The 25,325-nt window shown below is 55.0% G+C and overlaps 1 protein-coding gene across 5 annotated transcripts in view; it reads left to right on the top strand.

Moving 5' to 3' along the window:
* Positions 1–3,466: 3,466 nt before the first annotated feature.
* The window catches only part of TMEM63C (transmembrane protein 63C), a 34,298-nt gene continuing 12,439 nt past the window's right edge, over positions 3,467–25,325 (top strand). Inside the window, exons 1-4 of one of the 5 annotated variants that reach the window (XM_055717194.1) lie at positions 3,467–3,645; positions 23,281–23,395; positions 23,669–23,889; positions 24,237–24,316. In XM_055717194.1, coding sequence (XP_055573169.1) covers positions 23,692–23,889; positions 24,237–24,316 — 278 coding nt within the window. In that variant the 5' untranslated portion in view covers positions 3,467–3,645; positions 23,281–23,395; positions 23,669–23,691. The other 4 variants (XM_055717191.1, XM_055717195.1, XM_055717192.1 and 1 more) reach the window with 4 other exon arrangements.

The raw sequence follows: 25,325 nt of genomic DNA on the forward strand, positions 1-25,325 counted from the left end.
TTAGTGCCTGGTCACGGAGCCTGAGTGATGGGTGATGTTTGAAGCAGATTTGAAATTACAAGCATGCAGACACCAAACCACAAGGGAGCCAGTATGGGGGAGAGACGATTTCCCAGCTTAGCAGCTGTGGCCCTGGTTTCTCTGCTGTTCCCAATGGCAATCTGCCTTCAAAGAGCCCTGCAAAGGTCCAGGGTGAGGACTTGAAAATTAAGAAATTAACTTTTTTTTTAATTAACAGAACTGAGGTGGCTGGTGTGATGGTGGCTCGGCCTCTGCTGTAGTTCTTCCCACCTCTCCTTTTGCAAAGCATGAGTCCCACGGCGTCCAGTGGGAAGGGAGAAGCATATTGCTTGGGGGTGCCCGGCAGACCCCCGTGAAGGGTGCAGAGCCGGGGGTCAGCTGGGGGCCAGTGGCTGGGCTGTGGCTGGCATTGCCAACTGGTGCCTGCAGCTCGCCTGTGCTCTGGGGACCCAGCAATGGTGCGGACTGAAAGAAGCTGCTGCCTACAGGAGCCTGTTTCCTTAGTTACGGCAGGCAGGAGGTATTTTGGGAAGGAGGCAGGCAGCGCTGGGAAAGGCAGGCAGGTCTCCGGAGAGGGCGGCTAACGCTGCCCTGGGGAGCAGGGTCTCTGGGTGGGCAAGGCAGGGTGCTTCACCAGCACTCCCCTTATGCTGTGACTAAACTGCCCGGATTTCATTTTCTGGGTGTCTGCTCAGTGCCCTGGGCTCCAGCTGGAAGAAATGCCGAGCACCCAGGGCCAGGGCTGAAGTCAGCGCAGTTGCAGTGCTGTGCCGGCAAGCCACAGGGGAAAGCGCCCAGCATTGCTGGGCGAGCAAGCTTCAACCTCAGGTTTGAGCTTCCATCCCTACCCTGGGGATAATCCCCCACTTGTCCCAGGGATGAGAAGAAATTCATTCCTGCCATAATGTAATGATGAGGAAAAAAAACCTCCAAGGAAACAAGTAATCCTGTCCTGGAAGCAGGGTGCAGGTAAGAAACCTGGGGCTGCATCCAGGGCTGTGCTGTGCCAGCACCGGTCATTTTGTGCCTTTGCCCATTCCCAGCTCCACTTCCCAGGTGCAGTGTCCAGGCCTGCCCACACCACACGACTCTGTGAAGCTCCGCACTGGCTCCCACCCCTGCGCTGGGCAGGTGAGGGCTCTCTTCAATGCCTGCCTGCAGGCAAGCCCTGGCCGAGGGCTCACAGGCTGTGCTCGCTGCACCCCAACTGGACCACCCATCCTGGTGAGGAGCAGCCAGCGAGGGGACATCCCAGCAGTGCCGTGCCGTGCCAGGCTGGGGGGCCACCCAGGGGCACAGACACAGCCTGGTTGGCCTCAGGAACACGGAGTGGAGACTAAAGGGTATTTTAATTCCTGCACCCTTGAAGTCTGCCCCTGGCCTGAGCAAACTGCACTTTTCCAGGGATATGCACCGACTCCACAGGGGTATTCAAAGGCACATCCCCGGCTAAAGGCCACACCTTTGCCAGCGTTTGGCTCCGAAGCTTGGAGACAGTGGATCTGCCCAGGGAGAAGCCATCAATCTTTTTTCTTAAACGTGGGCAAAATAGTCTTTTTCTCAGATGCGATGCTCAGGAACAGTTGTACCATCTTGCCTGATATGTGTCTAGACAAACTCAGCCTGAGTCCCTGAGCCTGCCTAGAGAAATTCAGCTTAAACATTAAAGCCGTAAGCAACAGAAAAGAGGAATTACAATGGGGAGCATCACACAGACAGCAGGACTCAGTGCTGCAGCTCCAGCTGTGAAGCAGCTCCCTGTGCCTCATCCTCCCGTGGCCCCTGGCTGTGGCTCCACGTCTCTCCCACGCTGCTGCAGGGTTATAAGCAGTGCAGGAAGGAGGTAACGGGCTCCTCCGCAGAGCTGGAGGCTGAGCCACATGCTGCTTGTGCTTCCAAGGCATGTGGAGGGACTTAAAAAAAGGGGATGCCTCAGCCTTTGTGAGACAGTACCTGTAACCTGGGCCAAAGTCACAGCCACCGAGGCCCAATACATAATAGAAAATGAAGGAGTTTTTCTCCTTGTTTCGATTCCTCTGTTCCCCTCTTGGTTTATAATTCTATTCTATTCCATTCCAGCTAGGCACAATATGGGCCAGAGTCAGGAAGAAACAAGTATCTGCAGGGAATGGCTTATGCACAGGGTAGGTTTGCCCAGCTTTGTGTGACCCTGATGTCTTGGTGGGCTAAGGGAGGGGGGGGATGCGGGTGTTCGCTCCTTTGGGGCTGGGCAGTTCACCAGCAACAAGGTTGCCAGCTCTCCTCAGAAGCCAAGATTTCCCAGCAGCATTTGCCAGTTTAAGTGACGAAGCGTATTGGTTTCCAGTTCAGTAGGTCAGAGAAGCCACAGCTTATGAAAAACACATACTTCTCTGCACTTGCAGAGAAGTAGGGTATTGAATACTGGGGACTCGGTGGCAGATGAGTCACAAGGTATTTTAGAAAAGCCCCACAGATCCACTTCTCCCACAAACCCCTGTTGCTCAGTGTTTGCAGAGCACATGTACTAAGCCAGCACAGTGCTCTCTGCTCTCCCCTGAGGCAGTGTCACCTGCTGCAAGACAGCAGTCAAGGCCTCCAAGCCTCAGTGATGCTGTAGGACTGACATGGGCTTGTCTGGGGTGAGTGTGCACACTGTGTGACTTCTCCACATCTTACATATTGCTGGGGCTGAAGGAGGTGGTGGTGGTGGAAGAAATTTGGAAATCTTTTTTTGTTCAGCTGTTCCCTAAAGTTTTAGGCATGTGTTGTTTGGGCTACAGTAGCTCCTCGAAGTCACCAGTCAGGGATAAAAGTCTCATTTATTGTAAATTTTTATCAAAAGGCATTGCATTGTAGCCCGCCTGTGCTCTGCACCCTGCTTCAACTGAGCAGAAATCAGTGAGTGCTACCTCAAAAAGGAAAAAAAAGGAAAGATGCCATGGGGGACACCTGGTTTTTCCCCCTAGTTCCTCATTGTGAGCTGTGCCAGCCAGTTTCCATTTGCAGTGTGAAGGAGGGTTCTTGGCTGGCAGCTCATTACGTGTTTTGCTCCCCTGGTGCTTCTCCTGGTGACTTCCACAAGCATCCTTGTCAGCCTGGAAGGTCCTTCAAACGGCAGGGGCTTAGCCACGGGGTTGTGCTTCTTCAGCCTGAAAATGAGCCCAAACGAGCCTCAGGTGGTGCTGCATAGCAACACTGTTTACTTAGCAAAGCCACAGATGTGGGACCCCAGCCCCCCTATGTGAGACAGTAGCAATGAAGCACTTGGGATGTCAGGGGGACTTCCCTGTGGACACATCCTGGCGGCTGTTCCCCGCGGGGCCACTTGCAGGTGTGTCCCTGATCATCAGCTGGCAACACCTGTGGATGGGTGAGACCCGGGCCTCACCCCTGGGTGCGCTGCTGGCGGCCGCCTGCATCCTCACGGGTTAGGGAGATGGGCAGCGGGGGGTGTGTGTGTACTTAAGGAGAACCAGGTTCTCAGAGCCCCTTTGCACCGCGGGGGCTCAGGCCCCATCCCCCGCGTGTCCCCCCCTCCCGCAGGAAGGCACTGCTGTTCTGCGCAACGAGGACCCCGTGGAAGTTTCTCATCGACCCCCGCGATGCCGCATCAACGGGAGAGGTTTTGCCAACGCTCCTGAGGTCTCAGGCGCCCCCACCCCCGCGCCGTGCTGGGGGGCTGCCCCCCGCCTGTCCCCGCCGCGCTGGCCGGCCGCCCCGGGCCCGCTCCCCCCGCGGCACACGCCCGGCGGCCGCCCCGCGGAGCCCGAGCGCTGCGGCAGCGGCAGCGCGGGGAGGCTGCGGCGGGCAGCGCCTCAGACCCAGAAATAGCCTGAGCCGCGCAGACCCGCGCCCCGCCGCGCCGCCGGCAGCTCCCGCCCGCTCCCCGCACCGGCAGCTGGGGCCGCCGCCTCGCCGCCCCCCACGGTAGGCAGCGCGGCGGGGGGCTGCCCGCCCCCGTCTCGCCACCCCTCCTCCCACCGCGGGGCCCGGAGCTCCTGCCGCTTTTCGGCCTGGCGGCCGGCAGCGCAGGCCCCGGCGGCCGAGCATCGGTAAGGCGGCGGGGGGAGCAGCCCGGGGACCGCGGCTCGGCCGCCGCAGCGGGGCGGGCCGGGGGGCGGCGGCCCCGGCCCCTTCCCCTGCCGGTGCCGGGCAGCCCGCGGGGAGGGGCGGAGGGAGGCGGCGGGCGCGGGGCCGGGACCCCCCAGCAGGTCAGTGCGGGGCTGGGGCCGCGGAAGCGGGGCGGGGGGCTTGGCGGGTAGCGGGTGGTGACTGGGGGGGGGCAGGGGGGCCCGTTGTGCCGGTGGGGTGTCTGGTGTGTGTGTGGGGGGGAAGCTGCGCCGTGCGTGGGGCTAATCCCGGCCCCCCTTCCCCGTTTAGCTGCGCCTCCTGGGTGGGCCTGGCTCTGGGGCTGCGCTGGGGGGATGCTACGGCAGCGTGGTGCCCCCCCCCGCCCCGGTGTGCCGGTACTGCGGGGGCAGCGCCCGGCACGGCCCCGGGGCGGCTCTGCGGGGTGTGAGGATGGGGCTGGCCCGTTGGGGTGGGAGGTTTCTAGGCACTTGGCTCCGGTGAGGCGCTGTTTTCCTGCCCCCCTTCGGGACCAAGTACCAAAGTGGCTTTAACTAACGCTCGGCTCCAGCCGGGTGATGGGCAGCTGCGGCCCGGCAGGGTGGGGGGGCTTCCCTGGGCTGCTGGAAGGGGTCAGCGGCCAGAGTAGGGAGCGAGCCCCAGCCCCTCCGTGTCCTCTCCCAGTGCACGTGTGTTGGCCTGCGCCGCAGTCCTCTGATGCGAGATAAAATGTCATCCCACCGCTGTGTCATGCCATGGCTTGTGCTTGGTCCCCGCGTCATCCTGGCCACAGAACCCTCCTTGTGGGAGCCACACCTGAAGGTGCTGGAAACACACGGTGCTAGCAGGGGAGAGGAGGGGGAACCGCTCCCCGTTTCTCCCTCCAGCTCTGGGAGGCTGATGACTCTGGGAGGGCTGTCAGGCCAGGATGATCTAACGCTCTGGCCGAGCTGCTCTTCCCCAGTTTACCACTTCATCCAGATCTGTCCACGGATCAAAGCCCTGCCTTCTCCCTCGCTTGCTTCCCCATCCTCTCTCGTGGTGCTGCACAGTAGGTTGGCAATTCAGGAACCTCCTGAACAGAATGGCTATTATCCTGGAGAAAGAGAGAGAGACCTTTGTCTGGCTGGTGGACGGTATTTCTGTGTGAACATCTCTTTTAACTGTTTAGCCACCATCCCCAGGATTGGTGTATGTGCCTCTGCTTTCTCCCCTTTCAGAGAGCTGGGGGGGAGCAGGAGGTGAGGGGAAGGCTGAGTGGGCAAATGAGCTATGAGAAGGCACCTTACCCCATGCTGGAGTTTTACGATGCTGTGTGAGGGGTCAGGCTGCCTGTCTGAGCAGGCAAAACATGCCATTGGCAATCAAAGATGCTGTTGAGGTGGTTTGCAGTGTTTGCTTAGAGGGGAGAAGGTGTGGAAAAGACAGAAAGCAGAAAGACTGGCCCCGAGACCAGACCTGAACCTTGGCCTCGCTGCCTTCCTTGCTACCCTGCAAAGTGGTGATCAGGGCTAGGCGGCAGATGGAGAGGGAAGCAGAAACAGCTCTTTCAGGAAGGATTTGTCTTAAGTTCCTGGCAGACAGCCATTGGCAAACAAATAAGTAATAAAAGCAGGGAGGCCACTGGCACCCCTGCAGCCTCTGACTCCATAGCACATATGGGCTTTTCCGGCTTTCCTGTAAGCTTAAACCTCTGCCTTCTTCCCCTGACAGCATACTGGCTTCCCTTTCCCGAAACTCCATCTGAATGCCTTTCAGCTTTTTTTTTTCTCTTTTTTTCTTATGATAACGCTTGCATGGCTCTGTAGCTGCTGTCCTCTTCAAAGCTTTTCCTGAGGTTAACTAGCTTATCCCTGGTTTGGTGGTTGCTGACATCGGTAAGCGTAGGGTGGTCCTGCAAGCGGGGAAGAAATAGCGATGCTTGCTGGGGGCACTGGCCAGGGGTACGCACAGGCCCTCTCCAGTACATACCATCCTCCTTCCATGCAGTGACTTCTGGCCCAAGGGAAAGGAAGGCAGATTTCAGCACAGCTTCTGTCACTGCCTTAAAATATTCCTTGCAGGAAATACCTCCGTCTTAACAGACTGCAGGAGCTTTCCCCAAGCAGCAAGGAGAGGGAGAAATGTTTCCAACACCCACAAGTGAATTCAATTGATATTAAACTAATCAGTCACTTAAACTTTTAGGCGAACGTCAGTGTGCTGTGCAAATGCTGACTCTGTGAGTCCTACAAACACCAAAGCCTTCTACTGTTGTCACTTCTGCCTTTGGTGGAACAGCTCTTCTTACCTACTTTAATTGCTGTAAATATATTTCATGTACTTAGCCCTAAGTTTGAAGAAAACATTGCGTTGCTGATGCACTGCGCTCAGAGCAAAACCAGATTTCCTTTGAGATTATTTCTGAAGTGGCTCCAGTCCCAATTTCCTTCCAAATGAAGCTTTGGCTTGATTACATTCAGTCCCTAACCAGCTATCAGATCCTTAGCAACAACAGGTCTTAGAGTTTTTGGGGATCCCCCTTGGCACCTACCTGCACTTTAAGATGCCTAAACCTCTTTTAAAAGCTGGTTTGAAGTTATTGCTTTAAATGCAGCTGGGACTGGTAATTAGGCTGCGATCACACCTTGTTACTGGGTGAGGACAATGGCAGCAGTTTGTTCACACTATTACAGCAACAGTGGGAGAGCCCTGGCCAGGCAGCCATGGACAGCCCTTCCCACCCTCCAGGCTGCTATTGTTGCTGGTTAATGGGTGAGACTGGGCACAGCAGGTCCCACAGGACCTCTTTGCAGAGGCAGGAGGAGGTGGGCTGAAGGAGCCTGGAGGGGGGGCATGGGGTCCCCTCTCCCAGCCTGCTGCCCTGGTCCCTGCATCACCCTCACCTCTCTGGTGGTTCAGCCGTCACTTGATCTCACACCTCCTCACCACGTTTGCTTTTTATGACTCATCTTGGTGCTTACCCCAGCGCTGCCCTGCCTGTCCTGGTACAGCCCTCTCTTAGTGGATGGCTGTGTTGGAGTAAGAGCTGCAGCCATGCTAAGGGCTGCAGAGAAAACCTCTTTGGCTGAGAAATTGCCTTCCTAATTGAAATGACTGTAATGTTGCCCAGTCTCTGGGGAGCATGAGCGCCATGGTATGGAAACATTTCAACACGGGGATCAGTTCTGCAGTTCCCAGCAGAGTCGCCGTGAGAAGCTGTGGGTACTGGTTTGACCAAGGAGGGGCTGCTTTGATCTCCAATAAAGTTGTGTTTAAAATGGAGTACCACAGCAGAGAGGCTCAGTGCTCCTGTTCAGTGGGAGCATGCGAAAGCTTTGGGTGACCCAATTCCCCTACCCTCAGCACCACCATCTTGTGTAGTCTTGTCATCTGCAACTTGTGGGTGAGCCGAGAGGAAGGCAGGATCTGAATGAGCCAAAGCTTCACTGTGTCTCCAGTGCTAAAAGGCAGGTTGTGAGAGGTGGAAAAACATGTCAGCATCTAAATTTGAATTCCTCCTAACAGAGAGAGGAAAGGGGGTCTGGCCCTGCTTCACCAGGGAGCACTTATTGTCAGCTGGGAGCTGGTGGTAGGAAGCTGGGGCAGGAGGTGATGGAGACTGAGACAACGAGCCCCTGGATGTGGTGTGTTGGATGGGCTAGGGGAGACCGATGTTCAGAGAAGGTAGAGGTGGAAGAGTTAGGGCAAACCTTGGGTTTGGAGGGATAGCTGGGGAGAAGGTCCCAGCTGTGGCCCAAAGTGAGCCCGTGGTACCCTGAGACGAGGCCTGGGGACACTGCGTTGGCCAAACTAAGGTGACCCTGCTGGGGGAGTCCCCTTGCTGTGCAGCAAGATGATCCCTGCTAGGATGACACGGCATGGCAGGGACATGGCACAAGCTAAGGTGCTGAGACATCATGTGAGAGCTGGCAAGCTGACGGGTGACACGTGAGGTTTGGAAGTGGCTGCCCATGGGCCACAGGGCACCAGTGCAGCTAGGATCCCAGTCTGTGCTGGGACAGCCCCCAGTAGCCTGGGGCTTGAGACCTGGCTGGAGGACCTGCTTGCAACAGCTGGTTGGGATGGTCTTCTCAGTGTGGCTCTGGCTTGGAGCAGAGTCTCCATCCTTGGAGATACTCAAAACCCGCCAGGACATGGCCCTGAGCAACCTCCTGGAGCTGCCCCTGCCCTGAGAAGGGAGGCTGGACTCGATGATCTCCCTCCAGCCTCAATGCTTCTGGGATTATTTGTCCTGTCTTCTGACAAATTCAGTCACCATGGGATAATCCCCAAGGCAGCGTTAGAGAAAAGACCAGGAGTATGGAGGTTTCCCTAGCTCTCCTGAGCCTGCAGGCAGTGATCTTGGAGGTGTCTACACCAGTAAGAGACTTCCAGGGCTTGCAGGCTCCAGGCTGGGGACGTGCACTGTTCCTGGTGTTTCTGGGCTGCTTTTCCCAGGAGAGGCCACAGACGGTAGAACTATGTGGGAGGAAAGTGTAATGGCAAAACCGACAGAAAACCAACCTAAACTTCATAGACCTCAGAGTAAGTTTGATCTGCGCCTTTTTTGGCTCTTGACCTGTTGCTGAGTAGGATGGATGGATTAAAGTCACGATTTAAATTAATGATCAGAAAGCCACAACCGAAGTACCTAGTTTTCATCTTGCTGTGTTTGTACGCTTCTTCCCTTTTCTTAAGGACAAGTTGATTCTCAGTGATGAGTGTGTTGTGGTGCTTAGGGCTGAGCAGGAGGCTGCACTATGCTTGAGTGGGTTTAGGGTGTAACACGTGGTTAATTAGATTCTTAAGGTCCTGATTTCTTGCATTAGAAAGTGGTGACACATGTCTTTATTAGTTATCTCTTCATTATTTATTACAAGTTTGATGCTGCCGTATTTCAGTGGAAAATGAAATCCTATTCAAAATGCAGAAAGCAAGCATTTAAAAAATGTTTTCTAGTTGGTTAAATAAAACTGCTTAAAATGTATGAGTCCGTAAAAGAAAAACAGATACGTTTATGAAAGCATTATTTGTATATTTAATGAATTTAACAATGCTCTATTACTATACTATATTGTATTACTATAATACTTACTACAGGAACATAATTTTATTATAGGACATGTAAAACATAAACAGTCATATAACCTGATAATTTCTGGCTTTTAAGAATTCAGAACTAGTAGAGATCATCCTTTCACACTTCATCTTCATTGGCCTTGGAAAGGGAACCAGGCTTTCCTGTGTTAACCTGCAGTAACAGTCTGAACTTTGACTAAACTAATCAGTGTACTACATTAATTGAAACTTTTCCCCCCCCTCTGTTTTCTGCTGTCAGAAAAAAGGTTGCTGCTGTCAGAGTCACTTTTGCAGTTCATCAAGCTTTAGCTCCGAGTACTCAGGCGCTGAGCAGATCTGGCAGCAAGGACATCCTGCATGAACTTCTGCTGACTTATTTTTCACTGATGGGAGTGATCTGAGGTCTTAGCATGTATGTTATTAGAACTTCCAGTTTTAAATTGGCTGTCTTTTAATTTAAAAAGTTTTCAGTTCAGACAAAATCTGATTACTTTTAAGTCAGATATATGTTTCCAAAAGTCATAATTCTTTTATTTGTTCGGGTTCCAAGTCCTCTTCATTGCCTTTTCCTTTCATATTACGCTGCCGCTAATCTTCTCATCAGGGAGTTTCATTGGATTTTTCTGTTGGGAGGTTTTCATCAAGTTTAATTTTCTTTCATCTAAGCTTTTAATTTCTTGTGTTTTCTTCTGTGAAATTTCATCAAATTCTTCCTTGTTCAGAACAAAAAAAAAGCCCCAAACCCAACAAAGAAAATACTGCTGATAACAGCTGCAGTGGCTGGGCCACCTCCTGAGAACGGTGCATTTTAAAGACATTTGGGTTAGTTCAGCCATTGCAGGAAAGTCAGGGTGGATGTTCCTGCAGATTCAGTCCCCGGTAAACCTAGCTAGGCAAAACTTTAGTAATTGGACTTACAGACTGTGACCATGCCCTTGAGTACATACGTGCACAGTCACAACTGCAGCTTTACATGTGTTTGTGTTCTGGGGTAATCGTTAGGTTTCAGGATTCCTCCATCACAGCAGCTGTGTCTGAGGGGCTGGCTGTTGATCTGGACAGCCCCCGCACAGAGCCAAACTTCAGGGGTTTCTTTCCCCTCTGTAACAAGGAGGTGAATTTCTGGCCCTCGTGAAAGGCATGTTGCAGTTGGTTTCAGCAGAGAAGGGATTTCACTCTGCATATCTTTGGGCTTGGGATTTTTTGTGGAAAATATCCAGAGGGCAAAATAAGTTTCTGCATGTCTGTAGCCTTTAATGTCCCAGCTGGGAGTGGTGCTCAGGGGTGTCCCTCCACCTCCCCAGCTGCCCGTGGGAGCCCACCATGCCAGCACTGCCCCCTCCCCATCCCCTGGGGTGGGAGAAGGGGTGTGCAGGCGTGTGATGGGACCTGCTGAGCTTTGGGTCCGATCCTGCTTTCGGTGCTGCAGGCTGCCTGCCTGCTTCCTGAACATGCTGGGCAAAGCTGTCTGTTCCCTGGAGCTTGCCTTGGTCAAGAAAGAGGTGGGAAGTGGGAAAGCATTTGTGCCAGCAGGATGGTATCTCGCTTCCTCACTGAACAGAGGTAATTTGGGTAGCTGGGTTTTGCAGCCATGCCCACCTGCGTGGCCAGCATGGCGCTCTGCACCAGCGGCATTGCTGGAGCCCGCTTTTGGCTTTAGGCTGGTCCTGCAGCTCAGGGTCTGTCCATGCTGTGGTGAGCATTAGGAATAGCCTTCCCAGTGCCTTCAGGTGGCTCCTCACACCTGACTTTTGGTTCTTTTTTGGTCCCCTCCCTTCAGCATGACATCCATGTGCCTCGTGATAGAGCTGTGCTGCCAAGAGAAGCGTGGAAAGCATCTGGACAGGACTGGTGTTTACTGCAGGTGGTCCTGTCCCTAGGAGAGAGGCAACATTACAGGATTCAGCATCACTTAAATATTGATCCCTGCCGTGCTGGAGGAGGATTTGGCTGCCTGTGCAGAGCTCTGCTCACTCTCCCAGGGCTGTGGTCAGCACAGGGATGTCAGGATGAGCCGGAGCCTCCGCGGCATCTGTGGTTGCGCAGCTTTTTGTCTCTAAGTGCAGGAGCGGTACTGGCACTGATGAAGCAGCGGGGTGTTTCAGTGTGGGATGTGCCCGTGCTTTATTGGAAGTGCTGGTTGCCCCAGGGAGCTGGGCTGCGAAGTGCCGGCTGTGCTGAGGTCTCGTGCACTCTCACCTTGGGTTTTCTTAAGCTGCCTGGAGGCTCCATGTGTTTCCAAGTGGGGAGATGCTTCTCAGAGCAAGGATGGCAGCTATGCAGCACAGCATGTGCCAAGCTTCCCCTTACATTAAGCACACAGCGGGTGAGGAGGTGGAGACCCTCCTCATGCAGTAAATGCCTTGCTGGTACTGCAGAGGCTGAGTACAGGATCACAGGGTGCTCACTGGGACCAGGCCAGCGAGGCAAGAGCAGCATTCGTGGTTGTAGATCTGGGCTGTGCTGGGAGAGGATGCAGGCAGGCAGAACAGCATATCCAAAACCAGGCGGAAAGCTGGAGTCTGGGCTGGGGCTGGGCCAGGACATCTAGCCACGGCGAAAACCCCTCCATATCAATACTGCATCCCTGAGCATCTCTCCTAAAATGGGCACGGAGCCTGTCTGATTCCTGCTAATTGTGGCAGGGCTGTGGAGAGGCTTGCAGTGGCTGTTGCTGGGATACTGCTCCCTGCCTGGGCCCCCAGATCTCTTTGGCCGGCTGTATTGCTGGTGCTGCGATGCCCAAAGCGCGCTGGAAGGACCAGGGGACACGGGCTTGGGGAGGCTCCTTGTGCAACTGTTTGCTGCAGCACCATATGTTTAAATTCCTTTCCTTTTCTCTTCCACATGAGCAGTGATGCTGTGGAGGGCAGGGGGTGGCTGCTTGGGGACCCTGTGCTGCTGGCAGGGTGGGCAGAGTGGTGCAGGGGCTGCCAGCCCTTCCTTGAGTGCCAACCCGGCTGCATGGCCCTGTATGCAGGCAAGGTGGACTTGTGTAGAGAAACCAGGGACACTCTGCCCCTAAAACTTGCCATTCTGATCTTTTTTCCCATTTTCCCCCTCATCCCACATAGCCTTTTTCCAAGGCTGACTTGCCCACGGAGCATCTTTGATGCTGGCTGTTGAACGTGGCATGTTTGAAAGGAGATGACCCCATGCCCCAAACCTGCCAGGCTGGGCTGACAGCCCCTACGCAGTGTTGTGTCGCCTGCTCTTGCAGCAGGAAGAGCTTACAGGTCGCTCCGTGACCACCCTGCTGCCAAATCTGCCATCTGTCTCACCACGTCATCTGGGTGATGCTGCGCCTCCCAGCCCACAGCTTCTCTCCTCCCAATGCCTTGTCCCTTTCCCAGCCCGGCTGCTGTACATGTCCAGATGTGACGCTTCTTTCTCTGCCTGAAGGGAAAGAAACAATTTCTTGTGTTTTCCTCTGTCACATCTATCGCTCCCAACGCCCCTTGCGCTGGCCGTGGGCATGGTGCCTGTAGCACTGGCACAGCAGAGGCTGTGTGCTGACCGTCTGTGCCCTCCTCACTCCCATGTGCAGGGCCACCTGCCTGTGGTATGTGTGTGTTAGGGGGGATCCTGAACCCCAGTCCTTGCCATGCAACTTGTCCCTACTCTCTCTGGCTTGGGATGCATTGATGCGCCCATCTCAATGCCCCCATAATTTCCCTCTTATCTCTGATGCTACAGGGCTGTTTGATTCCCCAGGTCCTCCCCATGGAGGAGACGAGAGCAGGCTGTTGGGTGTGATGGGCTGCCTGCTCTGCCCTGCAGCAGGCACATGGCTGGGACTGTGCTTGGGTGTCCTGGGCAAGGGGAATTCCCCAGGGGCAATGGGAGAGATGGGGATGAGCTGTCTTGTCAGCGTGCGCAAGCACCTGTCGTGCCAGGAGGAGACTGGAACCATCGGTGCTTTGCAGAGCTGCATGCCTGCAGCAAAACATGCGCCTGGGAGAGCTGCCTCCCTTCCCAGTGCAGCAGAGCAGCTTTCCTCTGATCTCCCCTGAAGGCTGCGTGGACTGCAGAGGCAGCTGGATGTGTACCCCTGCAACCTGGGGGGGGACCGACTGCATGCTCCCTCCGGTGCCCCAATGAAAAGCAGCGCAGAGCTGGCCCTGCACAGGGGCAGGATTTGGGGGGGGTGGGGGGGGTGGCGGGCAGGTGGCTGGCCCACAGCCCAGGTAAAAGCAGCTCAATCTGCTGTTGAGACTATGAGACAGGTTCAGTCACTTCCCTCCTCCTTTTCAAATTGGCTTGCACACCCAGGGTGGGGATAGGTGGTGATTTGGTGGGTCCCCAGGGGATGGAGGTAGCCAAGCCAGGCCTTGGGGAGCACCTTCTCTCCTCCTTGTCCTCTGGTTGCAGTCCCCTGTGCTCACCATCAAAGGCTTCCCCTGCCCTTTGATGCACTATTGACTCAAACAGGTATGCTGAGCGCTAGCCCCCCTGGCACAGCTGGATGTGGCTAACTCCGCGGCTGCTGGGGCCATCCCCGCTTGTGCAACCTGCCGGTGCCGGAGCCTTGGCTGAGCTGCCAGCTCCCACGCTCCCAGGGCAGTGTGATTCATTCCAGTTGTCTGGTGTTACCCAAAGCTGCTTGGAAGCTGGGCAGAGGTGGGAAAAAAGCCTGGTCAGGGCCAGGATTGGTGAGGGGTGTGCTCAGTGGCTCCTGCTGCAGCCAAAACCTTGCTCTGCTCCTGGCACCCAGCACAGGTGGTAGAAATGTTCTAGCTCTGCAGATGCTCTAAAATCATGTTTTGTGTGTGTGGTGTGTACATATATATAGTGTAGAAACTCGCTGCTTTCAGGAAAGAAGGCTTTGTGCTGGCAGAGAGGGGAACTGGGCAGGGCAGGAGCGTTTCTTTGCTCCAGCAGAACCAGCTGCAGGGAATGTTGCGGCTGCTTGAAGCTGGGGAGGAGCGTAGAGCAGGGGGGCTGGCAGCAGCCAGGTGCCAAGGGCTCCCCCAGAGCAGTGTGGAAGGGGGTGCATGGGTGGCCTGAGAAGGGGATCAATGGGACAAGTGTGATGCTGCCCATCTTATACTGGCCCCTGGGAGGCTGTGGGATGAGGGTGCTCAGCAGCAGGGTGCCCCCAGGTCCCTATCAGGCAGCAGCTGCTGGAGCGGAGCTGTGCCCAGCAGCATGGGTGCCATATCCCTGCTAGCCTGCCACGCGCCTGTGCTTGCCGCCCATCACACAGCAGGCTTGTGGGCATCAGCTGGGAGGATGGCTGGAGGAGTTCAGAAGCCGAGGGCAACCATGCAGGGGACTTGAAATGTGCCTGCATTCTCCACCAGCTCCGTGGTGAGGTCCCTGCAATATCCAAGTGTGCCACACCATCCCAGCTGGGCCAGGACACCGGGATGCAAAGCCACCGGAGCTGCCTGGTCCAAGCAGTGTGGTATTGGGCTTCCCCATCTGCGTCCCCCTCATGCACAGCCCAAGTCCTCTCCTTGCCAGTCATCTTCCCTCTGCCCTGGGGTGATGTTCCCTCAGCTCACTGGTGAGGGCTGTAGCTGTGCTGGCTGCCCTCGGGGCTGTCAGTCTCTCTGCAGCAGGTGGCTTTATAAAAGGCAGCAGATAAACTTCCCACTCTCCACCTCCCACAGCTTCCTCCTCTGCAAACAGCAGAAGGGACTCGGGGAGGAAAGAGCTGCCTTTTCCCCGATCTCCATCCTACCTTTCGCCCCATCTCCAGGTACCACCGTGCTTCTGGCACCTTGTGGCACCATGAAAGATGCCCGTGACCCACAGTGACAGCTCTGGACTAGCTCCCGACTGTGGCTCCTGGTTTCCATACAGGTTTCCACGAGGGAATGTTTTTCCCAGCGGAGGTGGCGCTTTCCCTTCACACAGGCCTTAAAATCCTCCTCTGTTTGAGCACAGTTACCTGGATGGAGGAAGAGGCAATCTGCCTGATGTCCCACTGCTGCTGCAGCCTCCCTGAAAGATGCCTGCCTTGGCCTTCAATGCCAAATGGGGGCTTCTGCTGCCAGACTGGCTGTGTGTGGGCACAGCATGCCCTGGCCTTGGAGCTGGCAGGTGGTAAGCAACCAGGGGTACCCTCTGCGGGAAGCTCGAGCACTTCCCTAGGGCCAGCTGCTGGGGTGGCCCTCAGTCATGCAGGCAGCGGGGGCTGGGAGTTGTCCTGCTCTATGCATAGCATCATTAACTAATTGCAAGCACAGGGGTTGCTCTGGGGACTGTGAACAGCATTCAGCATCCCAGCTTGGATCAGGGACCTAGTGGTACCAGGGGGGTTCTTTCCTGTTTTCCTGAATGCACATGCATGTTAACTGGAAGCCCTGGGATGGCTCCCTACCCCTTTCCCACTTGTGAGGAACCTGGGTCTCTGTCCCTCACAGTCAGCCCCAGCTTTTTCATAGAATCACAGAACAGTTTGGGTTGGAAGGGACCTTTAAAGGTCAGCTAGTCCAGCCCACCTGCCATGAGCAGGGACATCTTCAACAAGATCTGGCTGCTCAGAGCCCCGTCCAGCCTGACCTTGAATGTTGCCAGTGATGGGGCATCTGCCACCTCTCTGGGCATTCTGTGCCAGTCTTTCACCACCCTCATCGTAAAATTTTTGTGTCTCATATCTAGTCTGAATCCACCCTCTTTCGGTTTAAAACTGGTACCCCTTGTCCTGTCACTACAGGCCCTGTTAAAATATCTGTCCCCACCTTTATTATAAGGCCCCTTTCCTGGCTCCCTGCTCCCAGCTATCGCCCACCAGTAGCCCAGTGGCTCCCTGCCCTGTGCGTGTGCTGAGCCTGGCACGGGTAACCCTTTGTGCCGAGGGGTGTTGATTTAAGTGTTACCAGGGGACAAGGGTGCACCACGCAGAACGAGTGATGTGCCCCTGCCCTGCGGAGACTGCAGCCCAATTAGCTTCTGTTTGCTTGATGCTATGCACGCCAAGGGTGTGAGGGGCTAAGCACACTGTGTGCACAGCAGGAGATTGAAATATAAACCAAACAGAAGTTGGAGCTGGTGGCAAAAAGGGCTGGGGTTGGAACAAATAAACCCTGCTCCGGTTCTTCCTTCCCAATTACCATGCGCTGGCTCCAGCAGCCGCTGGCCTGCATGTGCATGGAGGAGGTGCTGGAGAAGAGCTGCTCTGTGTATGGTGTCTCCCACGCGCCGTCCCAAGCACACCTCCCCAGCTGTAGATCTCACCATAAGCACCATTTGCTCTTGGTTGCCTGAGGTTTGGCTTTATTCTCGCTCCAAGGAGTGATACAGCGAGTTGGTGCTGCCCTGCTTGGTTCACAGCACCCCTCTGGGTGAAGGGGCTTATACAGATGGCTGCTGTACTGCAGAGGAAGGCCACAAACATTGTCTGCAGAGAGCCTTGCTGGAGGCCAGGTGTTGGGATGCTTTCTCATTCAAAACCCTCATATTTGGAGTTTAGTCCGTCCCAGTGCCAAAATATGGCCACCCTGGGTCCGCACGGCAGTGCCAGGGGAGAAGGGGAGGGCAGGGAGCTGGGGGCAACGCAGCAGCCACCCCAAGGGGACATGGCAGGGTTTTGCTCTCAAATGCCGTATTGGTTTCAGGTAAGCCCTGGGGCAGAGTGACCCTGTGCAGGGTTTCCCAAAGGTGGTGGCAACCCGCTGCTCCTGAGAGCAGAAAAACCTGCTTGGCTCCCCGAAACGTGGATTACTGGATTACGTTGTTTAGCTGGTCCTGTTGGCAGGGCAGGTTGGGAGTGGTGGGTGAGGAGAGGAAAGCAGGGAGGACGCGTGTTTTCTGTCCCAGGAGCAGATGCCTTTGCCCTCATCCTGCTGCCCATGTGGTCCCTTGTGGTGAATTCCTGGGCCTTTGCTGTCCCTTTCTGCAGAGAGCTCCCAGAGGGCTGGGGGGACACACAAAACACTGGGAACTGGAGCAGCAGTGCCAAAGGCGGGCTCACCACCGACGGGAAGGGGATTGCCATGGGGTTTGCATCCCCAGAGCCTGGGTGGGCTCATGGGCCCGCTGTCCCCCACTCCAGCTGCTAGGGAGCCTGGTGGGTACTCATACCCCTTGGTGGGAGAGCATTGCTAGAGCTTACTGGTGAGGAAGCCAGGTTGCTGCATATGGTGTGGTTCTCCTTGTTTGGAAGATGCTTCTGGTTTCCAGCAGGCTGATGGGACAGGCTGGTGTGTCCCCTGTGTGAGGCAGCTGTGGTCCTATTGGTGATGGGACGGGGACTTCTGTGGAGGGTTGTCTGTGCCGTGGCCTTAGCGGGGTGTGGGCACAGCGTTCACACCAGTGTCTGTGTTTATGCTACCTGTGTCTCCGCATCCAGTGCCTTGGCTCTGCGGTGTTCCTGGGGCCTGGTTCCACTCTATGTGGGTCTTTGGGTCTCAGCCCCGGGGAGGTAGGCACTGCTGTGCAGTCAGGCGCCTGCCCTGAAGATGCTGAAGGTGGTGCAAAGAGCCCTGCCCAGGGATGCTGCTGCTCCACGCCTGCTCACTCCACAGGCCACAAGCAGCCTGACCCTCCCTTTGCTTCTTGAACCTGGAGGTCATGACTAAGAGGGAAGGGCAAAGAGAAAGCCAGAGAGGATTGCTTTGGACCCCTGCAGGGTTTTGGAGGGCCATGTCTGTGGTCCCATCCCTTCTGTGCTTGTCCCCCTTGGGGCTGGATGTGACCTGTGGCGTGTCTGTTCTCCTGAGCACCGAGCTACAGGGATGGAGAGGTCACCATGCCCGTTGGTGCCAAAACTGCCTCTGCTGGTGTGTGCGTTGAACTCAACACAGGGTGTTGATGAGCGTTTTCCCAGCCTGAGGTTGTTTGTTAGCCATGCTGAGTCAGTGGCAGTGGCTCAGATTTCCTGACCTCCCCATCACTGCAGTCCCACAAGGTCAGTCACTGCAGTCCTGCAAGGCGGGATGCTGGAGGTTTGTCTCCCTACCCAGTCTGGGCACGTCAGGGCATGAACCTCCTCTTCCCATTACGGTGGTCCTCACTTTCCCCTCTCGCAGCCTGGCTGCATCTCCTCGTGAAGGAGGAAGGATGCAGAGGCAGTCAAGTAGCGGGGATGCTTGCTTTCTAGGAGACACGGGCAGGCTCCTTAGCCTGGCTTTTCTGCTGGCTTTGTGTGGCCACAGACAGCTCCACCACCAGCCCTGTGCCCCAGCTGCCCACCTGCCAGCTGAAATGAGTAATGCCCTCCCTGCCGGAGCAGGATGCTGAGGCTGGCTGAGCGCAGGCATGCTGAGAAGCCTGGCTTAGTCATCTGAGTGCTCCCAAGACTTTGTTTTGGTGTTTTGCTACTCCAGCTGTCTGTGAATCCCCTAGCAAATGAGTTTGCTGGCAGGGGTGCTTCAAGGGAAAGACAAATTCTGAAGAATTGCATTCGCATAAAAGGCATGCCTTATTTTTAATTGGAAAGCTGATTCTCTGGATTAGTGCCCACCCAACTGGAGAGGAGAAGCATATGCCGGCGTATCAACAAAATAAACAGGGCACTGAATATTCAAGGCAAACCCTACACTCTGGAAATGCTTCATAGAAATTATTCAGCAAATCACTTTCAATGGTAAATCTCATACACTCACTGTCCGTTCACAGCCATCGCGAAGAGGAGAAAGAAGGATTGCCTTTCTCTACTGCTCTACATGTTTTCTGGCCCATTTTTAGCATCTTTCCTCTAAGTAAGTCCTAGACTGGGTAGACCCTATGTTGCGATTTCTGCCTCTGTGTTATTGCTTCATTTCCCCAGCTGCAACCCTGTCCTGTGTTTCTCGACGTGCCTGTTGCTGTCACTCCTCTAGGACAGCAGCTGCTCCAAAGGATGCCCATCTGTGGTTGGCATCTGGAGGCACTGCCTCATACACAGCTAGTGGGAAGCTCTCCCAGCAACTTCTGGAGGTGAAGGTACCCACCCAGCTCTGTTATTCACAACAGTATTTCCTTCTCTGGCCCTTAAAGATCAGGAGAAGCACAATGATGGGGGCGTAGCTGGGAACAGGAGTTGGTCTGGTGTTGCTGTGGGGTTTGTTTGGACCTTTAAGGTACGATCACAGAGTGCTGCCACCAGAGACTTCAGCATTATTGCAATAATCTCACACATCTCGTGTGAAAATGTAGCTTAGGTGTTTTAACAGTGACTTTAAGTCTCACCTAGGGTGTCCATGTGATCTCTCACTCCGTATACCAAGTTAGGTATCTCCTCCAGTTGGAGGGAGGTTGAACATGTCCTACAGGTCTGAGTTCACTCCTGGTGTGCTTGAGCAGAAGTCTTCTCTCGAGGTTTCTGCTTCATGTGCTGTTCCTAGAACATTTACAAGATTGACTTTTAGCTGGTTGTTTCCAGTGGTTATTTTAATGGTAACGCTGCAGCTATATAATTCACATGAGCTTTTCTAGGAGCAGCACCATAAAAGGTGAGATTATCTGGAATAAACCATCTAGAAAAGGACTGGTCTGGGTATTTGGAGGTGGGTTTCTGGGGGTGTCTGCGTGTGAGAGGAGCAGGGAAAAGGCAGAAGAACAAGCATGGGATCAGCTTCAGAGGATCTGTGATACGCTGCAAGGGCTTCATTACTGGCCTGAGCATGATGTGATGATTCCTTGGGGCAATGGAGATGGAGGTGCCCAAGAGAGGGTACAAAGCTGGACCAGTGGCTTCATGTGTGTTCTGTTCCTGGATTTTCTCTGTGCAGTAAGACTCTGGCAATGAAACAGCAATGCTGGGTGGAGAGACAGGAACCAGTTGGGCTGGGTGGCATTTGGGAGGCTTGTGGGCCAGACAGCTTGGAGCAGGAGATGCTAGCATCATCTCCAGGAGCTATCCCATTGATTTTGGCCACCCACTGGGGGCAAAATATCTGCTACTGGGAGAAGGGCACAGCGGCAAGGACTTGATAGGGAAAGACAACCTGTGCTGATCCCTGTGAAAACCCCCATCACTCAGCCATCCTCTGGCAGGATGTTCCTCCTACGAGTGTGAAGACAGTGCCTAGAAACAAGCTGCAGGATCTTATTGCTGGGCAGTGGAGTGGTGGAGAAGGGACTCAGAGGTTGCTAAGAGTCTGCTTGTTAATTTACTGAAGGTCCAACAGCTCCCTTGGTCAGAGGCACACTCTCCTTGTTAACAAAAAGGCGGTGAATTATTTAGCAGCTGAAAATGCCAGATGGCGATGGCTCTGCTGCTTGCAGGAGGAGAGGAGGGAGGGAGCCGTGCACATGGGGAGAACAGATTGAGAGCATCTCTATAGGAAAGGGCTGACCCCAGCCAGAGGTCCCAGTGGTCCAGGTGGTTTCATAGCTGCCTGACAGCAAGCAGGAGGCAGGCCGGCCAGGGCAAACAGCTGCTGCTTGCCAGAGTAGCCCACTCATTTCTCATGGGTCTCCCCTTGCTGGAGTTCCCCTTTCAGGGGTTGTTGTCCCAATGAGGCCATGCCGGGCGTCGAAGGACAGGATTCCCAACCCTGGCTGGGAGGCGGGCCATGACTGAGGGCACTACAGGGAGATTTTGGCCAGCCCATCCCTCACTTCACACCTGGCTGCAGGGATGGTACTTCAGCCCCAAGTCTACCGGGATACCCTTTGGAGCAGTATCAGCATATCTCAGGTGACCTGGCAATTCTTTTGGGAGTCACGCCAATGGTCAGCTGTCACAGCTTGGGCGATGATGTTTCTGTCTGGAGATGCTGTGGACTAGCCAGATCAATACGACTGTGGCTAGAGACCTCCAAGGAGAATGGAAGACGCTGTAGGCAATGTGTGCAGGTCTGTAGCAGACCAGACACTGAAGCCCATACCCCTCCAGGTGACACCACACCATAGGCACAGTAAGAGGGACTGCCATGGGTCTGCGTGTCCTGGGAATCTTGATGCCTGTAGCTCAGCAACTTCTGACATTCCTTCAAAGCATCTATGCCGGTAGCCAGGCACCAGCCTAAGTCTGGATTCAGGTGAGCCTCAGGCTTTGCTGGGCTCGTAGCCTTAGTCCAAGCATCCCAGCCACTCTTTGGCTTTCAGTGGAGATTTGTCTTTGGGCTGGAATTTATGCTTCATAAATGAAGAAAATAGCAAGTCACCATCTCTCTGTGTTTAATTTGGAAGCTGCAGGCACCAAGAGTGGTTCTTTAGTTCTTCAACCCCCTTGAGAACTTGGGTTGAGAATCTCTTGGGAATCCCCGGTGTCCATGTGATTGCATTTGTCAGGCTACCTGAGCCCTTTTTATTTCTTTTTCTTTTTTTTCTTTTCTTTTGTCAACTCTGTGTTTGAAAACCTTCCTTTTCCTCAGTCTTTCCTTTCTCTGGACAAGGAGGTCGGAGAGAGTCAGCGTCTCAGGCGTGTAACCTGTGTGAGCTCCTGCCGCGGCATCCCTGTCCTACCTGCTCTGCCCAGTCGTGGGTGGGGGTGTCGTCTGGGCTCCCCAGGAGCTTTTGGGCAGGACTAATCTCAAGCAAGAAGCTGCATGGTCTGAGGGAGAGAGGCTGAGGCTACAGCAGTGCACATAAAACCATGTGCTGCTGTAGGCTCCCATCTGTCACACTGACACAGCAGAAGTAAATGTTTCCCAACAAAAGGAAATCTCTGCAGAGCTCAGGAAGAGCCCCTTTCTAAGCCAAGGCATTTTGTGCGTGCTCTCTCTGTTCTCCCCAGGGACCTCTCAATCAGGTTTCCTTTGGTGTTGAAGAAGAGTTGATCCTGTTTGGTCTTGATGGGAAAACCTGCCATAAACACTGCATCTCCAGGTCGCTGGAGGTGCTGGCTGTCTTTGCGTCCTCCTCCACTGCTTAATCAGACCATGGCTTCTGCTCCTCTTCCTCTGCCCTGTCCGTGTGGGCTGTGAGCGTCCTGCAGCAGGGATCAGCTGTCACTGGGTGACTGCAGGGGCTGCAGCGGGGTCCCGTTTGTGGCTGGAATATAGATAAAAAGGAGGGAGAGGAATAAATGCCCCAAGGCTTGAATACAGGAGTCCATGTTAATAAGATGCTGAGGTTTCACGTGGCCTTTGTATATCGTGGTCAGCATGTCTGCAGGGCAAGGCACCCATGTAACTCCTTACAAACTTCAGGCAGGCCAGGTGATGTTCTGGTCAGGAGCACAAGTCCCTGTGAATAGGGATGTAGAATAACTGCGGCTGGACGGCCCCCCTTGGAGGGAGGTCATCTGATAAAAGCCCTTGCTCAGGACCCAGCCAACTTCAAAATTATATTTGGTTGCTCAAGGCCTCCAAAGACGATGCTGTTTTGTCTGTCTGTTCCCCACCCCCAGTAACCTTAGTCTTCCCCTAAGCAGGGTCTCCAGCCCTCTGGATTTATCTACCTAAGAAGTACTAGACATCCTAACTTGGGACCTTTTTGGAAGAGATACTAGGGACCCAGCCTGGCTGCCATTTTGAAAACCTCCCAACAACCTAATAATGGACTGTCGTGAGAGGACCCTGAAGACCCCCCACTGTCCCAGGGTGCCTCTTACCCTGGGAACATGTTTGGTCCCACCATAGTCATAGCTGTCCTCCTCTGAAGGCCATTCAGGTCTCCAAACACCAGGAGCAGCTGGCTGAGGGTGCTGGTGGGGGTTCCAAAGCATGGAGACATGGCAGGCACACAAGAAGAAGAGACTCTGGCCCTGTTGTCCCCACCCTGTGTGTGTTAGCATTTGCTGTGCTGGTTCCCTCTCCTCCTGTCCTTCTGGTGAGTGCAGCAGCCGTTCACGCACCACCTTGGCATGCAGGTCTGTGGCATCCCCATGAGTAACAGCCATGCTGGCTGCTGGAGGGTGCTTGTTCCCAGGAGTCCCAGGCATCCTCTCCTACCTCTAAAGCGTGGCTGTAGGAAAGGTTTTGGAAACAAGCTGCAGTCTTGGCTATTAATGGGCTTTAAGTGTTTCCTACCAGTGAGGACTATAGCCTGCAGTATCAGCTCCTGGGGAGGTGGGGGGAGGTCTGGCATTTAGGGTTTTGAGAAGCTGCTTCTTCTGAAGACATCAAGGTATCTTAGAAGGAGCAATTATGCTCTGGTGGAAAGGTGAAAGGGAGGTACCACAACTCCTGAGTCACACAGATCGTGATGCTGGAGGGGAAGGGAGGGCTTAGGGATGTTCCACACAGAGTAGATATCTGGCTGTAGGGAGCAAAGCAAGCACAGCCCCAGCGGCCCAGTTGTTAACATCATCATTGCTTTTATTCTCAGAAACTCAAGCAAATGCTTTGGCTCCTCGTTCCTGCCTGCTGACCACACCAGGGTGGCCATGACTGACCCCAGCTTCCAGAACTGAGGGGCAGAGGTAGTGAGAGACCTGTCTCAGGTATGACAGAGACAACCAAATAGCATGGGGTTTAATGGGGTGGGGAGAGGGTATGAGGTAGCTGTGAGATTTCCTCAGCAACACCCCCTGCCCTGTGTCCCACAGCCCCTCCTTGGGAGAGACTGGGACTGGGGAAGCTCCAAGGTCACCAGCCAGTCCTCTCCCCTCCTTGCCCTTAGTGAGCTCCTCAGACCTTGCTGGAGGACCAGGCAGAGCCTCAGCCCCTTTTCAAGCAAAGCCTTCTCCATCCGCACCCCTTCCCCTGTGTTGCAGAGTGAGGCCCCACGACGGCACCGATGGAGAGTGTGTACTCGGTGGAGCCGGTGCCTGACAGTGCCAGCCCCACCTCGCTGGATGTGCTCAGCTTCTTGGATGCCCTGGTGAACAGCACGGAGGAGCAATGCTTCAGCGCCCGCTCCCGCAGCACTGTCCTGGAAGGGCTGCCATTTGGCGGTGTGCCCACCGTGCTCGCCATCAACTTCATCCTCTGGCTGGTGAGCGGGCCAGGAGGGTGCCGTGTCTCCAGGCACCGCAGCCCCCCGCTGTGGTGGCACGGGCTGGGGGGTGTTATGGGTGTGCTGACAGCCACACGTGAGCACAGCCTGCGTGTGCACCTGGCTGGTTGGGGGAATGGAGGTGAGTGCAGGGAACCAAGAGCTTTGCCCATGTCATGGTGGGCAGCAGTGGCAAGATCATGGAGCAGGAGCGGTTTGGCCTGAGGCAAGAGTGGCATGAGCTTGGGCTCATGAGTTAGAAAACAGAAAGGAGCAATGTGAAGAGACCCAATAGCAAAAGACCCTGTGGCAAAGCCCTTCACCTCTCCTCTTGCTTCTTCTTCCAGCTTCTCCTCCTGGTCTTTTCCTGCCTTCGGAAAGCGGCTTGGGACTATGGGCGCCTGGCACTGCTGATGGACAATGATAGGTGAGGAGGATGCGGGGCCATTGTGGGTGGTGGCTCCAGCCTCTCCAAAAGGGCTGGCACGAGGGCTGGTACTGTGGGGTGGCCCATGGAGACGCTCAGCAGATGTTCCTGCCCTTCCTCCCCACTGGGAATGCTCTGGCTGCACTTGCCCATGGAGGCACAGGCACTATTCACCACAGGGAGAGGGAAAGCGCAGGCCAGCTTTGATTCCCTCTGATGACGGTGCTCTCGGTGCCAGGGAGGGCACTGTCCTGGGAAGGTCAGAGATTCAAGAGCTGCTTTCGAGTGGGGACAGAGCTGCTGCCCCTCCTCCTACGGTCTCTTGGGATGAGCAGGGCCAGCAAGCGGCAGAGGGAGACACAGCAATAACACTGTTCCTCATATCACCAAGGCAGCTTGCCTGGCTCATCCTTTGGGCTAGGTGCAGAATCCTAAATAGACCATAAATATACAAAAAATACCAGTGTCCTGGTGAAAGTAGAGCCCAGACCAGAATTCCAAGCGGGCTGTGCCGCCCGCAGATGCCTGCCTGCCAGAGCACAGCTTGCCCTGGACAGCAGAGCATCTTTCTTTGTGCAGGCAGGTGCACACAGGAGGGGTCCCTGCAAGGCTGGGCAGCCCCCAGGAGCAAACTCTGTAAAAGGCCCCCTCCTGCCGCGTTCTCTCTCCAGCTCCTCTGGGCCTTGGGCTCTGCAGCCGAGTCTGGCAAAGGACAGGTGATGTTTGCCTTCACCAGGGAGGTCAAGGGGGCAATTGAGACTAAAATGCAAGCTCTCATGATGTTCCTTTTTACTGTAATGCCATTTGAGAGGGCTGAAACCAGGGGAATAGAGAAAAACTGGTTCAGTAGTCACTTGTCCTGGTCAGTTCTCCATGAGCCACCCTGCCATGGGCCAGGGCCACAGAGAAGCTGTGGGAACTTGTTGGCATGGCGGCAGCAAGATGCAGCCCCTGCCTCGAGCCCAGCAGTAGTCACTGGTCCAGCCCCAGTGCTGGGCTGCTGCCCTAG

This window comes from Falco cherrug, chromosome 7, assembly GCF_023634085.1.
Source record: "Falco cherrug isolate bFalChe1 chromosome 7, bFalChe1.pri, whole genome shotgun sequence".
Classification (NCBI taxonomy): Eukaryota; Metazoa; Chordata; class Aves; order Falconiformes; family Falconidae; genus Falco; species Falco cherrug.